Source organism: Mastigoproctus giganteus, chromosome 3, assembly GCF_048544385.1.
Source record: "Mastigoproctus giganteus isolate SK-2022 chromosome 3, ASM4854438v1, whole genome shotgun sequence".
Classification (NCBI taxonomy): Eukaryota; Metazoa; Arthropoda; class Arachnida; order Uropygi; family Thelyphonidae; genus Mastigoproctus; species Mastigoproctus giganteus.
In genome coordinates, this window is record NC_143577.1 from 19,605,097 (window position 1) to 19,626,753 (window position 21,657).

A 21,657-nucleotide genomic window follows, 5' to 3' on the forward strand; every position below is an offset into this window, starting at 1 on the left:
ATAGAGCTAGCAAGCAGATGTTCAAGTGAAAATGAGCTAGCAAGCAGATGTTCAAGCTTGTATGGTTTCCACTTGGCCTTATAGGTTGTTGGACTTACTCTGCTTGCCCTGAGTCAAATTTTTTTTAAAAAAATTATATTGTGTAGAAATTTGAAAGCCAAGACACAATTTTTGATGTGAAAACATCTTTGGTGGCACCTACTAAATTTTTCGGACTGAAGTAAAAAAAAAAATGATGGAAATTACTGAAGTAAAACCGATTGGTAACAAAAATGTGAGACGGAAATGATGCAAATGACATCACATTCTAAACTTGATCACTAACGTTGATTCGGTAGAATAAGTAATTTTTTTTGTTTTTGTTTTAGTTAGTTGTTGGCGTATCGGCTTCTGTGGCCATAATGCACTTCCCAAGGTTTTTGCAGTACTATGATCCAAGCCCGAGGCGGGATTCGAACCCGCAACCTTTGGGTTGCCAGGCAGGCACTTTACCCACCCGGCTAGCCCGGTCGGCAGAATAAGTAGTGTGTGTGAGCATAAAATGTTACATCGTTCATACTAAATATTTTGGACTGAAGTAAAACTGATTGGTAGTGAAAATTCGAGATGGAAATGATGCAAATGATGTCACTTTCTAAACGATTCTAATGACACTAACTCAGTCACAAATGTTGATTTGGTAGAGTAAGTAGCGGGTGTGAGCATAAAGCATTACATCGTTCATACTAAATATTTCAGACTGAAGTAAAACTGATTGATAGTGAAAATTCGAGATGGAAATGATGCAAATGATGTTACTTTCTAAACGATTCTAATGACGCTAACTCAGTCACTAACGTTGATTTCGTAGAGTAAGTAGCGGGCATGAGCATAAAATGTTACATCATTCATAACTTCAGTCCTAGCTGTTCGATTTTAAAAATTTAAAAGATTTTGATTTTCATCAAAAATGTTTTCAGATAAAACATCTTTTGTGCGTAAAGCTACACGTGGTTTTTTAATCAGTTTTATTTATTACAAAAATAATATTTATTATTACTATAAATTATTAGAAGAGATGAGCAAATTAAGTGAGTAAAAGCCTTCTTGCCTTCAGATGATTTATATGTCTGTTTCCTTCCATTATTTTGTCAATACTAATTGCAAAACTTGTACACCTAATATATTAAAATTACCACATATTTGTATGTAATTGCCAACCTTTCTGGATTCAGTATAGAATCTCATCAGACTATTTTAATCATTCCTGTCATTGCAAATTGGACCTTTTATTGCTTTAATGAAATTTAAAGAGTAGTCATCTAAAGGTTTTGGTAACATTTTTCCCATTTTTGAATTCTGATTCAAGCAGTACAATAGTAAACACTTCTCTTAACACTTAATAGTCTGTAGTGCCACTTATTCATTCAGTATTATCAAAGTATTTTTTAAGTATAAAATATATGGGATATTGGGAAGAGTTTTCTGCTGGCAATCAAGTTTTACAATCTTTAATGCTAGAAGGAAGTACACAGTGACTAAAGTCTGCCCCTCCAGGCCGCCTCCGTAGCCAGGTGGGCAGGAGCAGCAGTGCGTAGCACACCCTTCTTGATTAGACCGGGGTTCGAGCCCGTGACCACCAAATACGGAGGATGCGGAAAAGTCAGGGAATGACCACCGCATATCACCGGAGCAATATGGCCTCAGTTGCTAATGCTCCTAAAAACCAAATAACAACAACAACTGCCCCTCCACCTTGGCTGATATAGGCCCATTTCCAGTTTGAATTCAGAATGATGAACAGAATTCTGGATGCAATGGGAAATCCTTTCCTCCACGGGCTTTCAATTCTACCTTTGTAATCACCATCTTTGTTGACTTTCAGGGAGTTTTCAACTCCATTTGGTAGCTAGATATTATCAAGCACTTTTCAAACTGCTCCTCTGAAGTATATAAATGCATTAACATCTATTTTGCACTGACAAATAGATCACCATTCAAATGAAGTTTCAACATAAGACAAAATTGCTAAGGTCTATTCCCTGAGTTCCATCTTAGCCCCACTTACTCAGAACATGATTTTGATGAATGGCTCTCCAAGAGCATCGAGAATGCCACATTGTCTTATGCATATGAATTCATCATCCTGATTGATGAAAATTCATATGTAGCAATAGAAATACTGGCAAAACATATCTTGAATGATCCAGGGAGCCCAGACAGCAGAAAATAAACAACCTCCACTGCAGAAAATAACCTTAATTCTTAGAGTTAATCACAGTAAGAATCAGCTGCCCGTGTACAGTAAAATATCTCGTAACCTTTAACAAAGTTTCATTTCTCCCTCATGCCACAGAAGGGCCTGCAAAGAAAAAACACGCAATTAATGAATAACACTGTATAATACCAGTCATTACATACAGTGCTACGATCTGGTATCATGCAATTTGGCATTGAACAGTCAAGTTTAATTATGAGCTAATTATTATTACTCAGAGTAGCCCTTTGGAGTGGTGAAGTGTGAACTTATCAATAATGCATAAAGGTGGGAATGAAACAGGAAACTACAAACTGGCCAGTCTGACTGATCATAAAGAGTGGAATACAGGAGTATTTAAATAGAATTCTGTACACTACGCAATACAATTTTGTTAAGGGAAAATCATGTTAAACTAACGAGGTTAGCTGTTTAGACCCAGTTACTAATGAACTGGAAGTAGGAAATAATTTTAAATTCTTTATTTGGGTTTTAGCAAAGCATTTGACTCAGTCGCTCATGAGAGGTTACTGTTTATGCTGGAACATGTTGGAATCACTGTTAAGCTTCTAACATGGATTTCAGAGCGCCAGCACAGCAGGAAGCAAGGCTGTGGTTAATGGTTACTGTTCAGATTGGTCTAGCATTAGAAGTGGGTTACCATTCAAGGATCAGTTCTGGAACTACTTTCCAGTGTCTCATCCCCCCCCCTCCACACACACTTCAGGTCTTGACTGAAAAACTTCCTTTGATCTTCATGTTCCTTCATAAGAATCACTCGGCTACAAACATTAAAATACCAGTTTAAAAGGAGAAACAGTGTGTGGAGCCAACTCACAGCACTGTGGCAAGAAAGCACCTGCGGCCAAATTGCTAGAAAATTCTTCCAATATGGGCCATTAACAAGCAGCTCCATGACGTTTGCTTCTCAGACAGCCACTATTGCTCCTGTGATTTAGTGGAAGATTGGTATTATGTTATGTATGTTATGTATGGCCATCAATTTGAATTTTCATAATAAGCTTTCAGCATATTATGAAAACTCAATGAAGTGCAGATTACAGAGTCCAACATACACTACCAAGGATGCTTTCTTGTTTTTCAACTTTTCTAGTGCTGGCTTTCAAATAAGTCTTATGATCTTGAGCAGAAATCAAAATTAAGTGCATGTGGCTGCAGTAATTCCATTAGCTACTTTGGCCCTTCTCAGTCCCTCCCCCATGTTTGACTTTGCAAATGAGACTAAAAAGACAGTCTTTTTAGTCTTTACCAGCAACCTGGAAATGGCCCAGGTCATTGGATGGAGTAAACTTTTCTTCTCTGTGTCTTGTCTCCTTTCTGCTGATTCCTAAATCTTCCCGGGTGGGATTTGCAGATGCAGCATGGGCCATGGCACTGACTCTAGGGGGTTTACTTATGCTGATGGTGATCAGTTTCTTCCTTGTATGGGATTATTGTTTACTCCTGATTCTTTAGGTATAGAATTTTTAGACTTGTACCACATTCCGGCTACCAAGAGAGATCTTTCACGTGGCTGATGACACTGAACGTGCTCCTGCTTGCCACATTCTATCACCCATCCTGCTGATGTTGCCTTGATTTCAGTTTGTTCAACATGGGATTTACAACTGCCAACCAATGGGCCTTCTGGCAATGGTAACTGATGACTATGGTGGCACTTTCCCTGCTGCCAGAATGGGGATCTCTCACCATTCTGACATTGAAGTTGCCTCTCATTATGGGATTGTTTTTGGTGACCTCTCCTTACTTCACCAGTGTGAGATTTCTCTTTGTCTTAATCTATCTAGGACCTTTGGATTGGTACACTACTATACCAATGTGCACAGGATTATCCTTGTTTCCTTCTTTTTGCGGTTTGCATCCTTCAGTAGATCCACCTTCTGATGCCTTGGACTTATCCCTACAAAGTTCTTCAGACACTCTCTTGCTTCTTTTTATTTGTTATACTTGTAATTAGTATTAGTAGTGGCAAATGATGAAAGAAAGCAAGCTTATAAAGCATCAGCCAAAAAAAAGAAAAGAAAGAAAAAACACACTCCCACATCACCTATCTATCCACTCCAATAATTTGGCTAGTCCTTGAATTTATTCAAACTACCAACTTCCACATCAACACATGGAAGTTTGTTCTAACAATTGACTACCTGCAGGCTGAAGGCAAACTTCTGCACATCTATCTTGCAACCTTACTTCTTCAACTTGAATTTATGCCCCTCATATGTGTCTGAGCAAGAATGCTATCAGCATTGAGCTTACTCAATCCATTCAAGGCCTTCATCAGATCTTACAGGTGCCTACTCTCCAGATGCTGCAGTTTGCAGAACTGAAGCCTTTCTTGATATGACCACCCTTTTGTTCCCTTCACCCATCTTATTACTCTTCTGTGCATGCATTCCAACAGATCAGGCCTCCAGACCTGAATGTACTGCTCAAGAAGTGGCCTAACTGTTGCCTTGTACAATGAGACAATCACTTCCTTATCCCTTTAAAAACTTTCCTGTATATCATTGATAAAATCCTATGAGGTTATAGCATCATCGAGGGGACCACAATATTTTTGACAATACAACCAAGTGACATTATAACTAAGGGTGACATTTTTTAAAAATTATACTGAAATCAGTAGAAATTTAATAATGAAAGTTAATTAACAGATATGAAATTCACTGCTTAAAGGGAAGCCTACTTCCCTCCTTGACTTGTCTATCTCTGCCCAGCCTTCATATTTGAATGGGAAGGAGAGGGAAAGTTTTCCCTTTTCCTCCAATTCAAACATTATTACTTGGTTTATTCTTCCTTCTTTTGGGCTCCTGGGCTGAAGGCAACCCTGCAAGTTCTAAAAACAACCCACCTCTGTGCAGCAAAAAGCTTCTTTGTGCTGCTGCTTCCTGGTTGATAAGTGTTGCCTCTCCACAAAAGTCACTTGGCAGAAATGAGGAAACCTCAGTTGACACCTAGATCCCAATTTTTTTATATATACAGTAATCGCTGGTTATAGTGATCACGTTTGCAAATTTAATTTTGACTTTAAAGCAAAAATCGACGAATATTATCCACAGGTTAGCAAAATAAAAATAAATTTATACTTGCACACAAAGCTTAATTAATGTACATATTAATTAAACAAAACACTTTGTAATGTGATTATAATTTTAAATAGTCAATTATTTTAGATTGCTTTAAATTACCACTACAAAATGTATTTATAGATTTTTCAATATTGTATAACAGAATATTCACGATCACTTGCACCAGTTTCTTCCAACACTCTCCTCAGGAAGGCTATAGCTTCACGAGTTTGCCATTTTATAACTGGAATTTGTTCAGGTTCATCTTCATTTTTGCCCCCCTTGGCGAAATTATCAGTAACAGACTGGGCAAAATCTTTTTATGTTAAAGCTGTAGTAACTACCCGTTTATAACAGATTGTACAAACAAAAGGCCCAATAAACGGAAAACTACAAATTGTTTTTATTGTTTTATTAGCATTAGTAGAGGCACATGATGCAAGAAAGCAAGCTTATACAGCATCAGCCCAAAAAAAAAAAAAAAAAAAAAAAAAACCTTCCCATTTCACTGATCCATTCGATCCAAATGTTTATCTAGTTCTGCCTTGAATTTATTTAAGCTATCAACTTCCACAACAACAGATGGAAGTTTGTTCCAGTAATCAACCACCAACTGGCTAAAGGCAAACTTCTGCACATCTATTCTACAACTGTCGTTCCTCAGTATGGTTGTAACCTCCAGAAATGTGCTTTAGAAAAATATCAGAGGTGCTCAAAATTGATTCTTATAACCGAAGATGTGATTCTAATAAACGATGAAAGTGTAGGGCATTTTATTGATTTGAATTGGTTCTTTGAAATTTGATTCTCACTATAACCGGTGCTTACTGTATATAAAGTATTAAATGAAAAATATTTTATTTATATATTACTAGTGGCTGCATTATTAAATATTATATTGTGGACATTAAGAAAATAATCAACATTTTATAATGATAATCTTTTTATAGCATTTGTGGTACCCTTCATTCAGTGGATCAATATTTGAACATAAAACTTACTGATATTAGTGTTACGGATCCTGAAAAATACCCACACATGGTAAGTTTATACAAAATATTTTCAAATGAATTTATCATGTAATAAATTATGTATGCTTTTTTTTTTTTTTTTGGTAGTTGTTGGCACATAGGCTTCTGTGGCCATAATGCACCTCCCAAGGTTTTTGCAGTACTTTGATCCAAGCCCGAGGCGGGAATCGAACCTGCGACCTTTGGGTTGCCAGGCAGGCACTTTACCCACCCGGCTAGCCCGGTCGGCGCTTTTTCAACTAATCCATTCCTGACAATATTTGGAATAGTTCCTCAGAACAGCTAGATTGGCATTATCACATTCTCCTTCCACTTCCAAATTTTTTACATATTGGTTTTTCATTTTTTTTAAAATTGCTATGATGGTTCTCAAACTGTAGGTTGCAAGTAACTTTGGAGTAGAGGGTTGCAGATTTTTTTCAAAATTTTGCCTTGCAATATAAAATTTGTATTTTTGTTTATTTCTAATGCGATGATTATATTTTATAAAGTTGTAAGGTTTTTCATTTTTAAAAATTTTTTTTATTTGATATATAGATTAAAATTTAATTACGTACAGCAAGGTATGTTTATTTCTTACCAAACTCTAAGTTACTTTGGAATGCCTCTCCCAAATGAAATTCTCAGTTTTATCTATAAGGATATTTGTTTATCATTTTAGAGGGTCACAGTAATGTAAAGTTTGAGAACTTTGCATTACTGTTCTATAAATAAGGAAGCAGCATATGTCATATGCAGGGCACCATTAATAAAGTCAGGATCAAGAAAGTTCAGGATTGTACATATTAAAACAAATATAATGTTTACAGATAATCAAGCATTGAATTTTTGAAAAGCGATGGCATTGGCTATTTACAAATTTTTAATCTGTCATATAACAATAAAGCTTGTTCAGAATACATTTTTTAAAATTCTTTGATTGCATTTTCCATAACTTCTGCTTGACCAGAAAATCATCATTCCATTAATGAGTTCTTTAATTTGAAAAAATAATTAAAAATCACTTGGCACAAAGTGAGGTGAATAAGTAGGATGTTATTAGATAGATAGTGTTGTTGGAAAGGTATTCATATTGCAGTGAGGAGAAGTATTGTCGTGGAGTGATTTCCAGTATTTCCTTGCCTGCAGGTCAGGTTTGTCTTGAGATTTTACCCCTCAAGTGCTTAATGACATCTAAATATATAGTATTATTAACACTATGACCTTCCTGGGAGACATGGGAAATTCCCGTTGAGAGGATCGGCATTTTGTCTGCAAACCATAAAAATTATCAGCACCATGATTCATCTCCTTCACTATTGTTTTCAGAAATGATAGATCACAATAACAAATGTTACCTAGCTTTTTGGAAGATCACCTCATGTATCCTTCTGATTTGCCAATTAAAAAAAGATGACTTAGCCTTAAGAGATGGTTAGATAACTGGCAACTAAGTTTTAATGCTGCAGAATGCAAAATTTTAGACTTGAAAAAATAATGACCCCAAATTTAAAAATAACTTTTTAAGTTGAATGAAAAATGACAGAGAAAGAAAAATTTGGTGGGGGGGGACTTAGAATTACAGGCAGGCAGCAAGGAGGGTCCATAGTATTCTGTCGACAATTTATTGAACAATTGGAAAGTTATAATTCCACTTTACAAGCCCATTGTGAACCTGCCACTGGAATTGTGTCCACACATAAAAAAAAAATAAATAATATCAAGTTTCTTGAAAAGGTTCAAAAATGGGCAAATACTGTGGTGAGACCGATTAAAAGAACATTTGTTGAGTATCAATATTAGTATTTTCCATATGTTGCAAAGGAAGCTCCAGGCTTTTGCTGCCCCAGCCAAAAAACAAAGATAAATAATAAATTACCTATATATTTCTTTCCTCATATAGATACGTATTCAGCTGACCTTTGAAGTTCCCCAAGCTGTCAGCCTTGCCTACCCATGGAGGTAATTACTTATTCCAGTGATTCACAACTCAGTAGCTAAAAGATAAATTTCTGCAATCCAGTGAAAATTTTACTTCATAACTATTTTGCTGTTCCCTTTCAGAGCCTTACATACCTCAGTGAAGTTTCCTCTAAGTACTAGTATGCCAAGTTCTGTAACTCACATATTTGAAATCTTTATGTGGGTGCTCTTGCAGATTTCACCAAGCAGGTTGCTTCTCTTTGGACCCTATCAAAAAAAAGCTCAGTCTTTTTTTTTTTTTTTTTTTTGTTTTTTAGGTGCAGTTTCCATACTTGGACTCAGTGGACTCCAAGTACAGTCAGTCCTCGTATAACATGTGTTTACACTACATGAATTTGATCATACACGATTTATAAATAGGGGAACGATATCTTATATAACACGAACCAAATTCGCTTATGCACAATTCGCCTTTGTGTTTACAAGAAATGGCAGTCTGACCGGAATCACCCCAACTGAACGCAACACGATAGGAAGGAAGAGAAGATTCTGAAAATGTATCTATGCTTTTTATATCAGTGAAGGGGAAACACATTTCACCATAATAACGTAAAAACCAACACAATTCCAGCTATCGGTATAATCGCAAATGCAATTAGATCGAGTTTACTACCAGTTTATAACAGATTCCACTAGCAGAAACGCAACTGGAAATTGTTTTTATTGTTTTATGGTAGTAACCCCTAGAAATATGCTTTAGTAAAATGTGAGGTGTTAATAGTGTATCTCTGCCTTTACGGTGTTGTTTATTCAGTTGCTACACACGCGCGCAGCTTTGTTTATGTGTATCAAGCGTGCCTCCTCGTTTTGTAATTGTGCTTTATTCCCTAAAAATTAGTAAAATACTTAAAAAGGTGTGAAAAGGAAGCGGCCTGGTGAACACACTGCAGATTCAGAGAGAAAAAGAAAAGCAATATCGATAAACAGAGGCGGACTGGGTCAAAAATTCTTACCCGGGAAAATTTATAGTGGCCTCATACTATGGTTTATGGCCAAAATCACACTGGCCACCGGCCCACCGGGGTTTCCCCGGTAAGGCTTATGGCCAGTCCACTACTGTCGATAGAGAAAAAATATGAAATTGTGAAACGCTTTGAGCGAAATGAAAGACCATGTGATATTTCATGTGCTACAGGCCTAAATGAGGCAACGCCGAGAATTACAAAGAATGCAGAGAAAATAAAAAAAAAAAAACTTTCATAGCAGGAACAACTCAAAGTGTAATTAAAAGCCATTAGATTAAGACACAAGGAATTGGAAGAGATGGAACGGCTGTCATCTGTTTGGATAGAAAATCAAACAAAAAACAAGTTTGCTTACGATAGAAGCAAAAGCATTAGCAATATTTTATTACGTAATAGTCAAAATAAAATACGTAAGTATTTTATTACCATTATTTATTATGTTTGGTAATGTTTTGGTTACAAATGGGTGTTCAATCTTGGGTGGTCGGCACCTAACCCTATTTTTCCCATAGGACCTGTTGTTTATATTGCACGATTTTGCATTGCACGAGGGTTTCTAGGAACACAACTATCGTGCTATACGAGGACTGACTGTACATAGCTTACTATGGGCCTCTTTTCAGGTGGCATGGCAGGCCGATTGTATGGTATGATGTGGAGAACTTCATGTTCCTCCATATCATAGTCCCCAAATCCCTTTCTTCCTCTACTGTTTTTAATTCAACCCCAAAAGTGTATTATAAGTTATTTTGATGTTGATGTTCTCCAAAGTAAGACCTTACTTTTGCAACATTAAAACACAGCTGCGGCTTTTCTGATCATCCTTGAAACCTATTTAGGTCATCCTGAAGGAGCACTGCTTGGTGCTCATCATTAACTACTCTCCCAATCTTGACATCACTCCCTCTAGCTCTTCATCAGTGACATTTAAAAAAAATCAGAATCATCAGTGATTCCAGTATTGATCATTAGGGCACCCCACTTCTGATATTAGCCCAATCTGAAAAGTAACCATTAATCACAACCCTCTGTCTACTGCCCTGCAGCCACCCTGTAATCATTCTAAAAATCTTACATGTGGTTCCATGTTCCAGCTTGTATATGGTAACCTAATGTTGGATTGAGGCAAATGCTTTGCTAAAATCCAAATAAACTGCCAAAATTATTTCCTACATTTTCCCTTAACAAAACCATGTTGTGTATCCTTCAGAATTTTGTTACTACATAAATATATCTGTATTGACAGTGTGTTGACACTTCTTCAATCCAAAGGAGTCTCGCCAAGCCCAACAGTGATCTGGTTATTAAATTGTGCTGGCTGTGTGCTGTCAAATCCTGAAGGCTTATTTGCCTTTAGGTTTTAAAAGGTTTTCTAATAAATTTACATAAATTCAGTATTGGTAACCTCTCAGCACTACTCAGCCTCTTCTCAACCATGAAGGTCTTTTTTCTGTAAAGATTGATAGGAAGTATGTGATAAATTCATCAACATCATCAGCTGAGTTAACTTAGACTTTCCACAGTTAATACACAATGGTCAGCCTGATTCATTATTTTCTTCTTTGTATTATTAAAAACACCTTTTTTCCTGTTCTTTGCTCTCTGTCTTACTGAGGAGAGACTTTAAATGTGTAGGCTACAGATCTTCAGAATTGGGTACTTCAGAGAAAAGGTATTAAATGAATGAAAGTTGAATTTATTGGTCCTAACATTAGGGTCAATTATTCTGTTCCTCTCACCCCCCCCCCATTTTAATAAATGATTAATTGGAGAATCATGGTTGTAGGCAGTTTTCCTTCATCCAGCAAGTTGTTAAATCATTGGATCACTTGGCTCTTGGTAATCGAGGTCAGCAACTTGGAGAAATTTAAAGGCCTCCTTAATCAGTACTGGAGGGGAGTGATAAGGAAAATACAGAAAATGTGATTTATCCAAAAAAAAAAAAAAACTTTCTCTTTTACAGTTTTTCTGGAAGTTTTTTTTTTAACAAATTTGTATTGTTTGTGTTTTATGTTTTTCAGATATAAGCTGTGGTGCTTGTTGATACAAAATTATCAAATGATGAAGTCACAATCAATATACTGTTTGTGTGCATGATATGTGCCTTGAAAAGTCAGTTGTTATTGCATTATTTATTTCAAATCCAAGCAAATTTGTCAAGTAATAAAGTTTAATTTTAAGAGACATTATTAAAACATTTTAGGGATGCATATGCTGTTGTATTCTACATTTTAAATTAAAAAAATATATAAATATTATTTAAAAAATTAATATAGCTTATGGTAGGGAAAATGACATGAAGGAACTACTGCTGCTTATTCAAAATGTTCAATATTTATTTTGTAAATGTTTTAAAAGTTAAAAGTATATAGTTATGAGGTTATAGCATCATCGAGGGGACCACAATATTTTTGAAAATACAACCAAGTAACATTATAACTGAGGGTGACATTTTTTTAAAAATTATACTGAAATCAGTATAAATTCAAATTCCTCAATTTGAATTTATGCCCTCTCAGGTGCTTATTCTGAGCAAGAGGAAGGATCTCATCAGCATTGAGCATGCTCAAACCATTCAAGGCTTTAGTCAATAGGGTGCAGATGTTTAGTAATGACAGGAATTTAATCGAGAAAAATTCACTAATCTTTTGTACATTTGAAGAAGCTTGTTAGAAGAAAGTTTAATTAACAATTTTATCCGATCAGTATTTAGGAAATGAAATTTCAAAGCTGCATACAGGGGCATTTCAGTGCTCTGCTGTAATTTGAAGGCGAACTCAATTTGTGATAGTATGCATGAGTTTTTGAGATTTTAGATGGACTGTATCTTGTGGTGGTGCTTTCTTGTATATTTTTCACAACTGCTTTGCCAAGAGATCATAACAGAGTTTTGGTCATTTATTGATGTAACACATCATGGGCTTTATTTCCCCTCCCCCTGCTTTCTTTCCCCCCATACCATTGCTAAGTTAATTGGTTTTCTATAGGATATATTTTTTCTCACATACTCTTAGTTTTTCATTCCACAAAATGAGCAGACCAGCCATAGAATATATGTAGTTTACCTACAACATTATTTCTCCTAACTACCTTATTTCTTATTATAAAATAATGCCCTTTTCTCACGGGAGATTCTGTTTAACTTGCAACAGCCATGAGTGTTAACAATTTAATTTAATGAATTCTTAAACATTTCAAAGGTGCAACTACTGCCCATTATTTCAAGCAGCAGTTGTACCTTATCTTTGCAGGATTCTCTCCTTTTCTGGGTGAGTATCAGCTCCAGCTTTTATTTATTTATTTATTTATTATTATTTTTTGTAGTTTCTAATTTGGTTTAGTTTAATTGTTTTGTTGCACATCTTAGCAATTGTTACTTTTAGAAGCACTTATGTGTGGTATGAGAGTGTTTAATTTTTCGTTAGTTGATTACATCACTTTAATTTGTATATTGATTTAACAGTTTCATTGTGCCATCATGCAGATTCAAGAAATATTTAATACATATTTAGGTGTCATATTACTGTAAAATAAAACAATGGATTGAATATTTTTGTGTTCTGTGTAGTTGAACGAGCAATGCACATAACTCTACCATGACCAGGAAAGTGATGTTAATTTTACTTGCTTTACAGTGAAGAAAGCCAAGCCTACATTTCTTAGTTCCATTATTAAGTATGAAATAGCAATCATGACCATGCATTGGGCATTTTGATCTCATCATTTGAATGTTATTTTATAGATTGTTTTAGCAAATATTAATAAAAATACCCTAAATTTTTTTTATTTACTTATTAATGAGTTTTTTTTCTACTTGCAGCTTTCTGTAAAAAACTGTTTTATTCGAGGCTCAGTTGTCAGATATGTACAGCTACCTGCAGATGAAGTAGACACTCAGCTTTTACAGGATGCTGCAAGGAAGGAAGCAGCACAAAGCAAGCAATGATAGTCAAGTGTTTAAATTTACATTCTCATCATCTTTTTCTTTTTTTTTTTCCATAAAGCAGTGGTTTTTATTATCTTTGTTATTCTTTGTACATATCCCATAAAGCAAAAAGGGGGGAAATATTTTTGTGCTGCAAGTGCAGTAAACTTGAATACTTTTGTTAATATGTAATAATAAAGAGCTCTCCGTTTTTAATTGTTTCACCCGTCTTTTACATATTGAAAAAAAATTTTAATGCGCACAGATAAACAAAATACCTTTTTTAACAAAAAAAGAAAATAAAAAGACATTGCAAGTATTTTGTTTAATGATTTTGTTTGTAATATGTATATCTGTTCATAATGAAACACTGGTATTAATGTAAATTCTTTAATGCTCACTTTTACCATCACTGCCTGTAAACTCTCCTGATATTACCTCGTCATCAGAGTGCATTTGCTGAGACCTTTCTTTTTTGTTTTGAACCCATTAACCTCACTATTTATTTAGTATTCATTTTATTACTTGGTTAACTTCATTACAGCTCTCTCTCTCTTTCTCAGACAAAGTTCACTAAAAGCACTGAGTTATGTTTTTAGACTCCATATTTGTTAATGTACATATCTAGAAATCTATTATACTGCTACAGGCACATGCAGTTCATTTTTCCATCACAGCTTACTAATTACTGGTTAACATTAGGATGGAAATTAATAGGTGACACTGAATTGTTACTTCACAGAGCACTAATATATCTAAATTCAATAATCTGGAGACATTGTATAGCTATTTACAAGTAAATACATTATATAAACTATGTTATCAAAAGTATTGAGACATTAAAAGATAATCATATGTAAGATATTGACTGCTAATTAGGCATTGTAGTAATGCACGGGTTTAAATGAAACTGCAGAATGGATTTGAATAATGTGCAAAGTGAATGATATTGTTCACTGTCAAGTGAAATGCCATGTGGAGCAGAACTCAGCAGTTCAAATGCAAACAAGTAGTGGGGTGCCCATTGTAGGATTCAGTGTTAGATTTCAATGGCCTTGATGCTCCCATGGACCACTATAGAACAAAAGAAGACAAAAGGAAATTCTGAAGTTGAATTGCAAAACTGCTTACTGTTATATTGTAATGGATGCGGTCTTGGAATCAAATGTGTTGCCAAACAAAATTGCCATCTTGGTGTTAATATCTTGTATATGAGGCATTGTATCAGGATGGTTTCCTGGATGAGCTGCCACACCCAAACTCACGATCACAAAGGTCACTGCTCAGAGATGGTTACAGAACCATCTCTGAGTGCCATGCTTGCAGAAACTGGATGGGAAGGAGTACAAATGTGTTTTCTAGAGTAATGAAATCATGGTTTACACTGTTCCATCTGGTTGAAAGAATTCATATAGATTGTACCATTCCAGCCATGAAGTTCAGTAGTAGAAGTATGATGGTGTTGGGGTTCTTTCTGTGGTATGGTATTAAACTGCTTTGCTGATTTTTGTACATGACGCAATAAATTGATTGTTCTGCTGTGATATTCTAGACTAGAGATTTTCAAACTACAGCCAGTGTGATGGGTCCGGTCCACAAACGGCAAGCAAAAGAATTTTGAAAATTGCTACTAGTCACGTTAGATTTCCTAGAGGAAAAATGTGGAACTATAGCTTCACATGGTTAGCTTCATGGCTGTTTAGATGTATGCATACACCACAAAACATTTTTGATATGCATTTGTGATGCAGTTGCAAGTACTTCAAGATCATTTTTGAAGTTTAAATAGTAAAAGTTCCTTTTAATTTTATTGGTATTCAAAATTAAATATGTTCAATAAATATTTTCTTGACTATATTAGTGTAATAGATGACCTTGAGTTCTGAGATTGGAATGATATTAAAAAATTTGGAAAACCTAAAATTCCAGAACTTACTTCCCAACTGCTTGTGTGTTAATGAGTGATTAGTTTAAAAGAGATGTGGACATTAAAAACTGGTTAAAATTAAATTGCATAGAGGAAAGTGCACTTTACTCAGTGCTTGTCATGGAGAGTTATCACTAAATAAAATCACTGTTGAACCAATAGTCCAAACAGGGAACTTTCAAGTCATCATCAGTTGGTTCATAATAGTAAGGAAGGAAGGAGAGTTTTATGTATGCATCTCTAATTCCCATGGTGCAATTTGGGCATGCACTTAGGAAATTTTACATTATCAAATTCCATACCAGTGAAATAGTTGTGGGGAGTGTTGGAGTTAAGGACTAAAAACTGTTTTGTTTGAACCATCCTATTGTAAGGGCTTCAAAGATAGTTAATTTGTAACTGGAAGGTAATTTGATTAATGTTATTGCTGAATCAGTTATTGGTTGGCGACAAGTGAACTTGCCATGTTGGGCAAGTTTGGCTGTGTGATATTGTGTATGTAAGCTGACTTGGTGATACTAGGCTCTGCTATTAGATATACTTGAGCTGCCATATTTTATCATCCTATAATATAACAACCTATAAGAAAATTAGTACAGATTTTAACAACTATAAAGATACTTTCAAATATATTAATTTAGACATCAATAGCAAAGTATACTTAATTCACTGTCAGCAAGGATGTAATGCATGTTAGCATGTTATAACGGCAGCAGAACCTATTATCACCAAGCCAGCTTACATATACAATATCATACAACCGGCGCCTCCGCAGCCAGGTGGGAAGGAGCAGCAGTGCGTAGCACACGCTTCTTGATTAGACCGGGGTTCGAGCCCGTCACCACCAAATACGGAGGATGCGGAAAGGTCAGGGAATGACCACTGCACCGGAGCAATATGGCCTTAGTTGCTAATGCTCCTAAAAACCAAAATAACAACAACAACAACATCATACAACCAAAGTTAGCCAACACACCCGGTCAACTTGTCACCAGCTATATTAATCAAATGCACCAACAATATTAATCAAATTACCTTACAGTTACAAATTAACCATCTTTGAAGCCCTTGCAATAGAATGGTTCAAACAAAACATGCAATTTTTAGTCCTTAACACCAAAACTCCCCACAACTTTTTCACTAGTGTGGAATTTGAATGACATAAAATTTCCTAAGTGCATGCCCGAATTGCACCACGGGAATTAGAGCTGCATACATAAAACTCCTTCCTTCCTTACTTACTGTTATGAACGAACTGACAATGACTCGAAAGTTCCCTGTTCAACATTGATCTTATTTAGTGATAAGACTCCATGACAGGCATTGAGTAAAGTGCACTTTCTTCTATGCAATTTAATTTTAATCAGTTTTTAATTCCCACATCTCTTTTTAACTTATCACTCATTGACACACAAACAATTGAGGGAGGTAAGTTCTGGAATTTTAGGTTTTCTGAATTTTTTAATTTAATATTTTCTTGTTAAGCTTAAATGTTGCAGTTTAGTCAAGTTTTCTTCTGAGGTTATTTTATTCTGCAGTTCATCCTAAAATCTTCTGGTTTGAAAATGTGTCCATGAAAAAGAAAAGTTGCCTTCTAATCCTAAATTGACTAAATATGTAACATTAATGTACAGTGTGAAAATAAATATAATAAAGTTCTTTAATATATGGTTGTGTAATGCATGATGGAAAGATATGCTAAATTCATACATCTCAATTACAAGCATATGATAACAGGTGATTGTAATATAATGTAGGGTGAATTAAAAGGTTTGCGCACAGATTTAGTATAGTTTTCCTATAAAACATCATTAGGCTAAATGGATTGTAATCTTCCATAAATAGATTCGAATTACAGAGGATTACATTATGGAGTTTCATAGTAATTTTCATTACTATGTTTATTGTAAGGTAAAAGGATATAATATTAGGCTTATTAAAATCAAAGAATTGCAAACAAAATTTTGTTATAATGAATATTGATAAAGCAGCTATCAATTTCAGTATAATGTGCTAAAAATTTTACATGAAAACATAATAAATGGAAAAATAGTGATGCATATGAAACCCAATCTAATAACAAAAAACTGTTTGGCTCCTCACAAAATAAATATCAGAATGAAATACAGTAGAAAGTTGGGAATCTGGAAGTCAGTTATCTGGAATAATTTGAAGGTCTGATTTTTCTTCTTCCTTTTTTTTTTTTTTTTTTTTTATTAATGATAGTATTTGAGACATTATGCTACGAGGGTATTTCTGTCTGTTTTTTTTTTTTTTTACGTCGTAGATCTGGTGGAAATCATATATCTGGGGTTAGGACTTGATGGGTTTTCTCAGAAACCATTAGTGATAGAGTTTAGTCATTCGCTTCTCTGAACCCAGTTTTCCATGACATATTTTGTTCTCTTCATTTCATATTATGTTTAGTTTAGATCCAGTTGCAGTAAGAATAATATCAGCCTGAAACTGTGCAATTTATTATTTTTCTCAGTTTTTTACAGTAAAGTGTCAACGAAAAGGAACAGCACTGAAATGGGCAGAAAACCAGGAAGAATGCTATATAATCAATTGTATTATTAAGGAACTTGAGAGATTTAGCAGCAAAAAATGATCGAATGAATGATTGGCAGGGTTGTTAATGACAGTAATAGCAGTGTGCTACTGCAACAGGATCTAGATAATTTGGGCAGATGGGCTAAGAAGTGGCAACTGAAGTTTAATCTTGACAAATGCAAAGTACTGCATATGGGTAGAAGTAACCCCAGAGAAAGGTACCAACTGTGTGGTACTACACTTAAGGTGGTAGAAAATGAAAAAGACCTGTGAGTAATTGTGCAGTCAGATATGAAGTTTTCTGAGCAATGCAGACAGGCTGCCAGGGCAGGTCATGGGATTTTGTCAATGATATATAGGAATTTTGCTAGCAGGGAAAAGGAGGTGATTATCCCTCTGTATAAGGCAATGGTCAGGCCACGCCTTGAGTACTGCGTACAGGTCTGGAGGCCTCGTTTTAGGAAGGATGTAGATTTACTTGAGCATGTACAGAGAAGGGCAACAAGATTGGTGAGGGGAATGAAGGGATCCTCTTACCAAGAGAGGCTTAAGTTCTGCAAATTGCAGTGGCTGGAGACTAGGCACCTGCGCGGTGATCTGATTGAGGTGTTAAGGTCTTGAATGGGTTGAGCACGCTGAATTCTGATGGGATCCTTCCACTTTTTCAGATTACGAACCTAAGGGGGCATAAATTCAAATTAAGAAAAGACAGATATAGATTAGATGTGTGGAAATTTGCCTTTAGCCAGCGGGTGGTTAATTGCTGGAACAAACTTCCATCTGTCGTTGTGGAAGTTGATAGGTTAAATAAATTTAAGGAGGAGCTGGACAGGCATTTGGAGGGAATGGTGTGATTTTTTTTTTTTTTTTTTTTTTTTGGTTGATGCTGCATAAGCTCATACACTTGCTTTCTTGCATCAAATGCCACTACTACTACTACATTGTTTTAAAAAATTATTTAAAATTTTTTTCCACATAAAATTTGCTGTAAAATATCTATTCGAATATATATGTGTAAATGTGCAAATTTTTGTGTAAGTTATTTTTTTTAAATTAAATTCATTTTTTTCACACTATTTAAAGTCTTTTTTTTTTTTTTTTTTCTTTTACCTTACATTATAACAGAATTGATTTAATTTTGCCTTACATTTGATTATCCTAAAAATTTTGCTATCCAGAAGAGGTCTGACATTAATTATCCCAGATAACTGACGCTCTACTGTACCCATATTTACTAGATGCCAATAAATGGCACCTATAATGAGAAATAGATTCATTACTTCATGTAGGGACAGTTACGTAAAAGTTCCCATTTGAATTAAAATGCTATAGTTAATGCTATTAACACTAAATTGATTAATAAACTTCTAGAGCATATCAAAAATAACCGTGTAAATTCACTTTATATGTTCGGTTTCAAAATCTATTTAACAGCATGCCTCTTGAAAATGTAAGAACTGCCTTAAAATATTACTGTGAGGAATTTCATGAAATTATAGACTGTAACAGCAGTTATTGGAATAACTTATTTAACAACTGTATATTTTGGCAATAAAATTTGTGCAAAATCGTTCCCCATTACAAAGCAGGGCATTGCATTAGAGGCAGGTATTTCATGTAATATTGCAAATCCATAACTGTAATACTATGAAAAAAATCTAAAGAACAGTTCAAATTTTCCAGTTCATAGACCTGAAAAATACAGTCCATAAAATTTTCCAGTTCATAGACCTGAAAAATACAGTCCATAAAATTTTCCAGTTCATTTTATTAGATTGGAATAATTATGATAAAATTACAAATTGCACAATTCCAACCTGTATCTTTCCAGGCTATATATGCAATCAAATATACCAACAATAACAGCATCTTGGAAATTAAAATTACTCTCCTCTTTCACCCAAACTCTCCCTACTATTCACCACCTCTTCTTTTCTCATGGGCTTGCCTGCATTTTTGTGGGAAGATCGCAGGCATTCCAGCCAGTGGTCCTTTCCAGCAGTAAAGTAGATGGCCCGCTTCTTTGTGGCAGGGACAGGAACTAACCAACAGCTCTCCTAGTGACTTGCTAGTTTACTAAAAGGGCAGTCACAATACAAAACCTACATAAACATAACTGGCTTAGCAGCATTCATGCTTCTTCACAGTGACAGTCAGTGGATTTGTGGGGAACCCCTGGCACCACCTTGACAAGTAACACTCACTATACATTCAGGTCTTGCAGATGCCCGGAGGACTTCGCAGTATGGTGTACAATCTGCAAAGTTTGGTGGAGTGTCTGGAGTTGTTTTTTCATGGTTTGGCTTGGATCATTGGTCATCATTTCCAGAAAAATGAATGCTATTCAGTGCATTGTCATATGGAAAATTTCCCGCTTCCTACACTATAGAAGATAAGGAGCTTTATCTGTTTTGGCATGATGATGCACATGTCATACTGCACAGTTAGTGATTGTTTTTAAGATGTGCAAAAGCTTCATTGGCCTGACCACAGCCTTACCTTAACTCCATTGAACATCATTGGGATGAACTGGAACAGCTTCAGGCCAGGTCAGTGTATCCACAATCAGTAGTTCAATTATCACTGTGCTGGAGAAAAAATAACTTGAAATACCACCTTCCTTTTATAATTGGGTATATGAGGATAAAGCATGTAATTAAGACAAAAGGCTGTACATTATTAAATAATGCATTGATAAGAGATTGAGACATGCAGATATCTGGTTACTTTTTAGCAACATAAGGTATAGTAGATGCAGAAAATCTGAAATTGAAACTTGGTGCACTAATAGACACTGAGACAGTTGGCTGATGCCTTGGAGCAGAATAAAACCAGGACTAGTAAGAACTCAAGTTTCTAGTGATATGCAAGAAGTGTTTTAATTCAAGAGCGCCCCCCCAGATATGAATTATTATGAACAGTTTGGCAAGGGATGCTAAATCAGTATTCCAAGGAATTATTAAGCTTCACCGTGTACCAGTAAAAATATTCACATCATTTTGATCATGGGAGGGGAAACCAGTAAACAATTTCAAACAAAAATAAGCAGGATATGTCATAATATGTCTGCCTGGTGCAACAAGCAGTGCAATTATTGAGTTGTCAGTTGCTCAAATGAACTAATGAAATTTACACTAACTGAAGATTTCTAACTTACATTATTTCAAGATCATGGTGAAAAAGTAAATTAAAACAAAATGTAATTATATTTGCTGTCCTAATCGGGCAAGGTGGGAGGGATTTCATATGAATCTTGTGGATTAACATGGCTTGAGCTCTGCGTATCCTTTGAGGGGTGATTTTTTATCAGCATGACTTGTCCTAATTCATATAAGGAATTTATTTTGCAAGATTTATTTTCACTTACATTTCAACAGTATGGTGCAAGGTCCTTTACATTAAGAAAAATAGAAAATAACAGATTCCACTCAGTGCCCATCAAACTGAGCCTGACCATACTTGCTGTGCATTAAAAGATTCTTTATAGGACTTGATATACTGTATATGTATACGCTGAATTGAGGTCTCCATCCGTGATGGACTATGCCACATAGAAAAGAGGCTCCGCGTGCCAGGTATATTCATAATGAAATAATATTGTACCAACCAGCAAACTGTTTAAAAATAAATAGCTTTAAGCTGAGAATTTTAATTACATATACATTTAAAATAAAAAAGACAATTGTATAAATAAAAGTGCTAATTCTATAATGAACTGAAATAAAATACACAAAAGCAATGTAAGACTTTATGAGAAACTTTCAAGGATTGTGCCTCTGTAAACTCGAAACAAGAAATACAATGGTAGGTCAATATTGGCTGGTTAGTACAATATAATTTCATTACGCTGCAGAAGGAAAGTAAATGGAGAGGGATGTGGAAGTGAATTTTATTTTAATTGGTTTTGTGTATTTTATTTTATATGTATATGTAATCAAAATTTTCAGATTAAAGTTATTTATTTTTAAA

At 35.1% G+C, this 21,657-nt stretch overlaps 1 protein-coding gene across 1 annotated transcript in view; it reads left to right on the forward strand.

Annotated features, from left to right (window-relative positions):
• LOC150087773 (U6 snRNA-associated Sm-like protein LSm2) overlaps nt 1–13,465 on the forward strand; it is a 39,648-nt gene extending 26,183 nt beyond the window's left edge. Inside the window, exons 3-4 of the mRNA XM_090370364.1 lie at nt 6,276–6,366; nt 13,104–13,465. Of these exons, the coding sequence (XP_090226490.1) occupies nt 6,276–6,366; nt 13,104–13,229 (217 nt within the window). The 3' untranslated portion in view covers nt 13,230–13,465. The remainder of the gene's footprint in view (nt 1–6,275; nt 6,367–13,103) is intronic.
• Nucleotides 13,466–21,657: the final 8,192 nt, after the last annotated feature.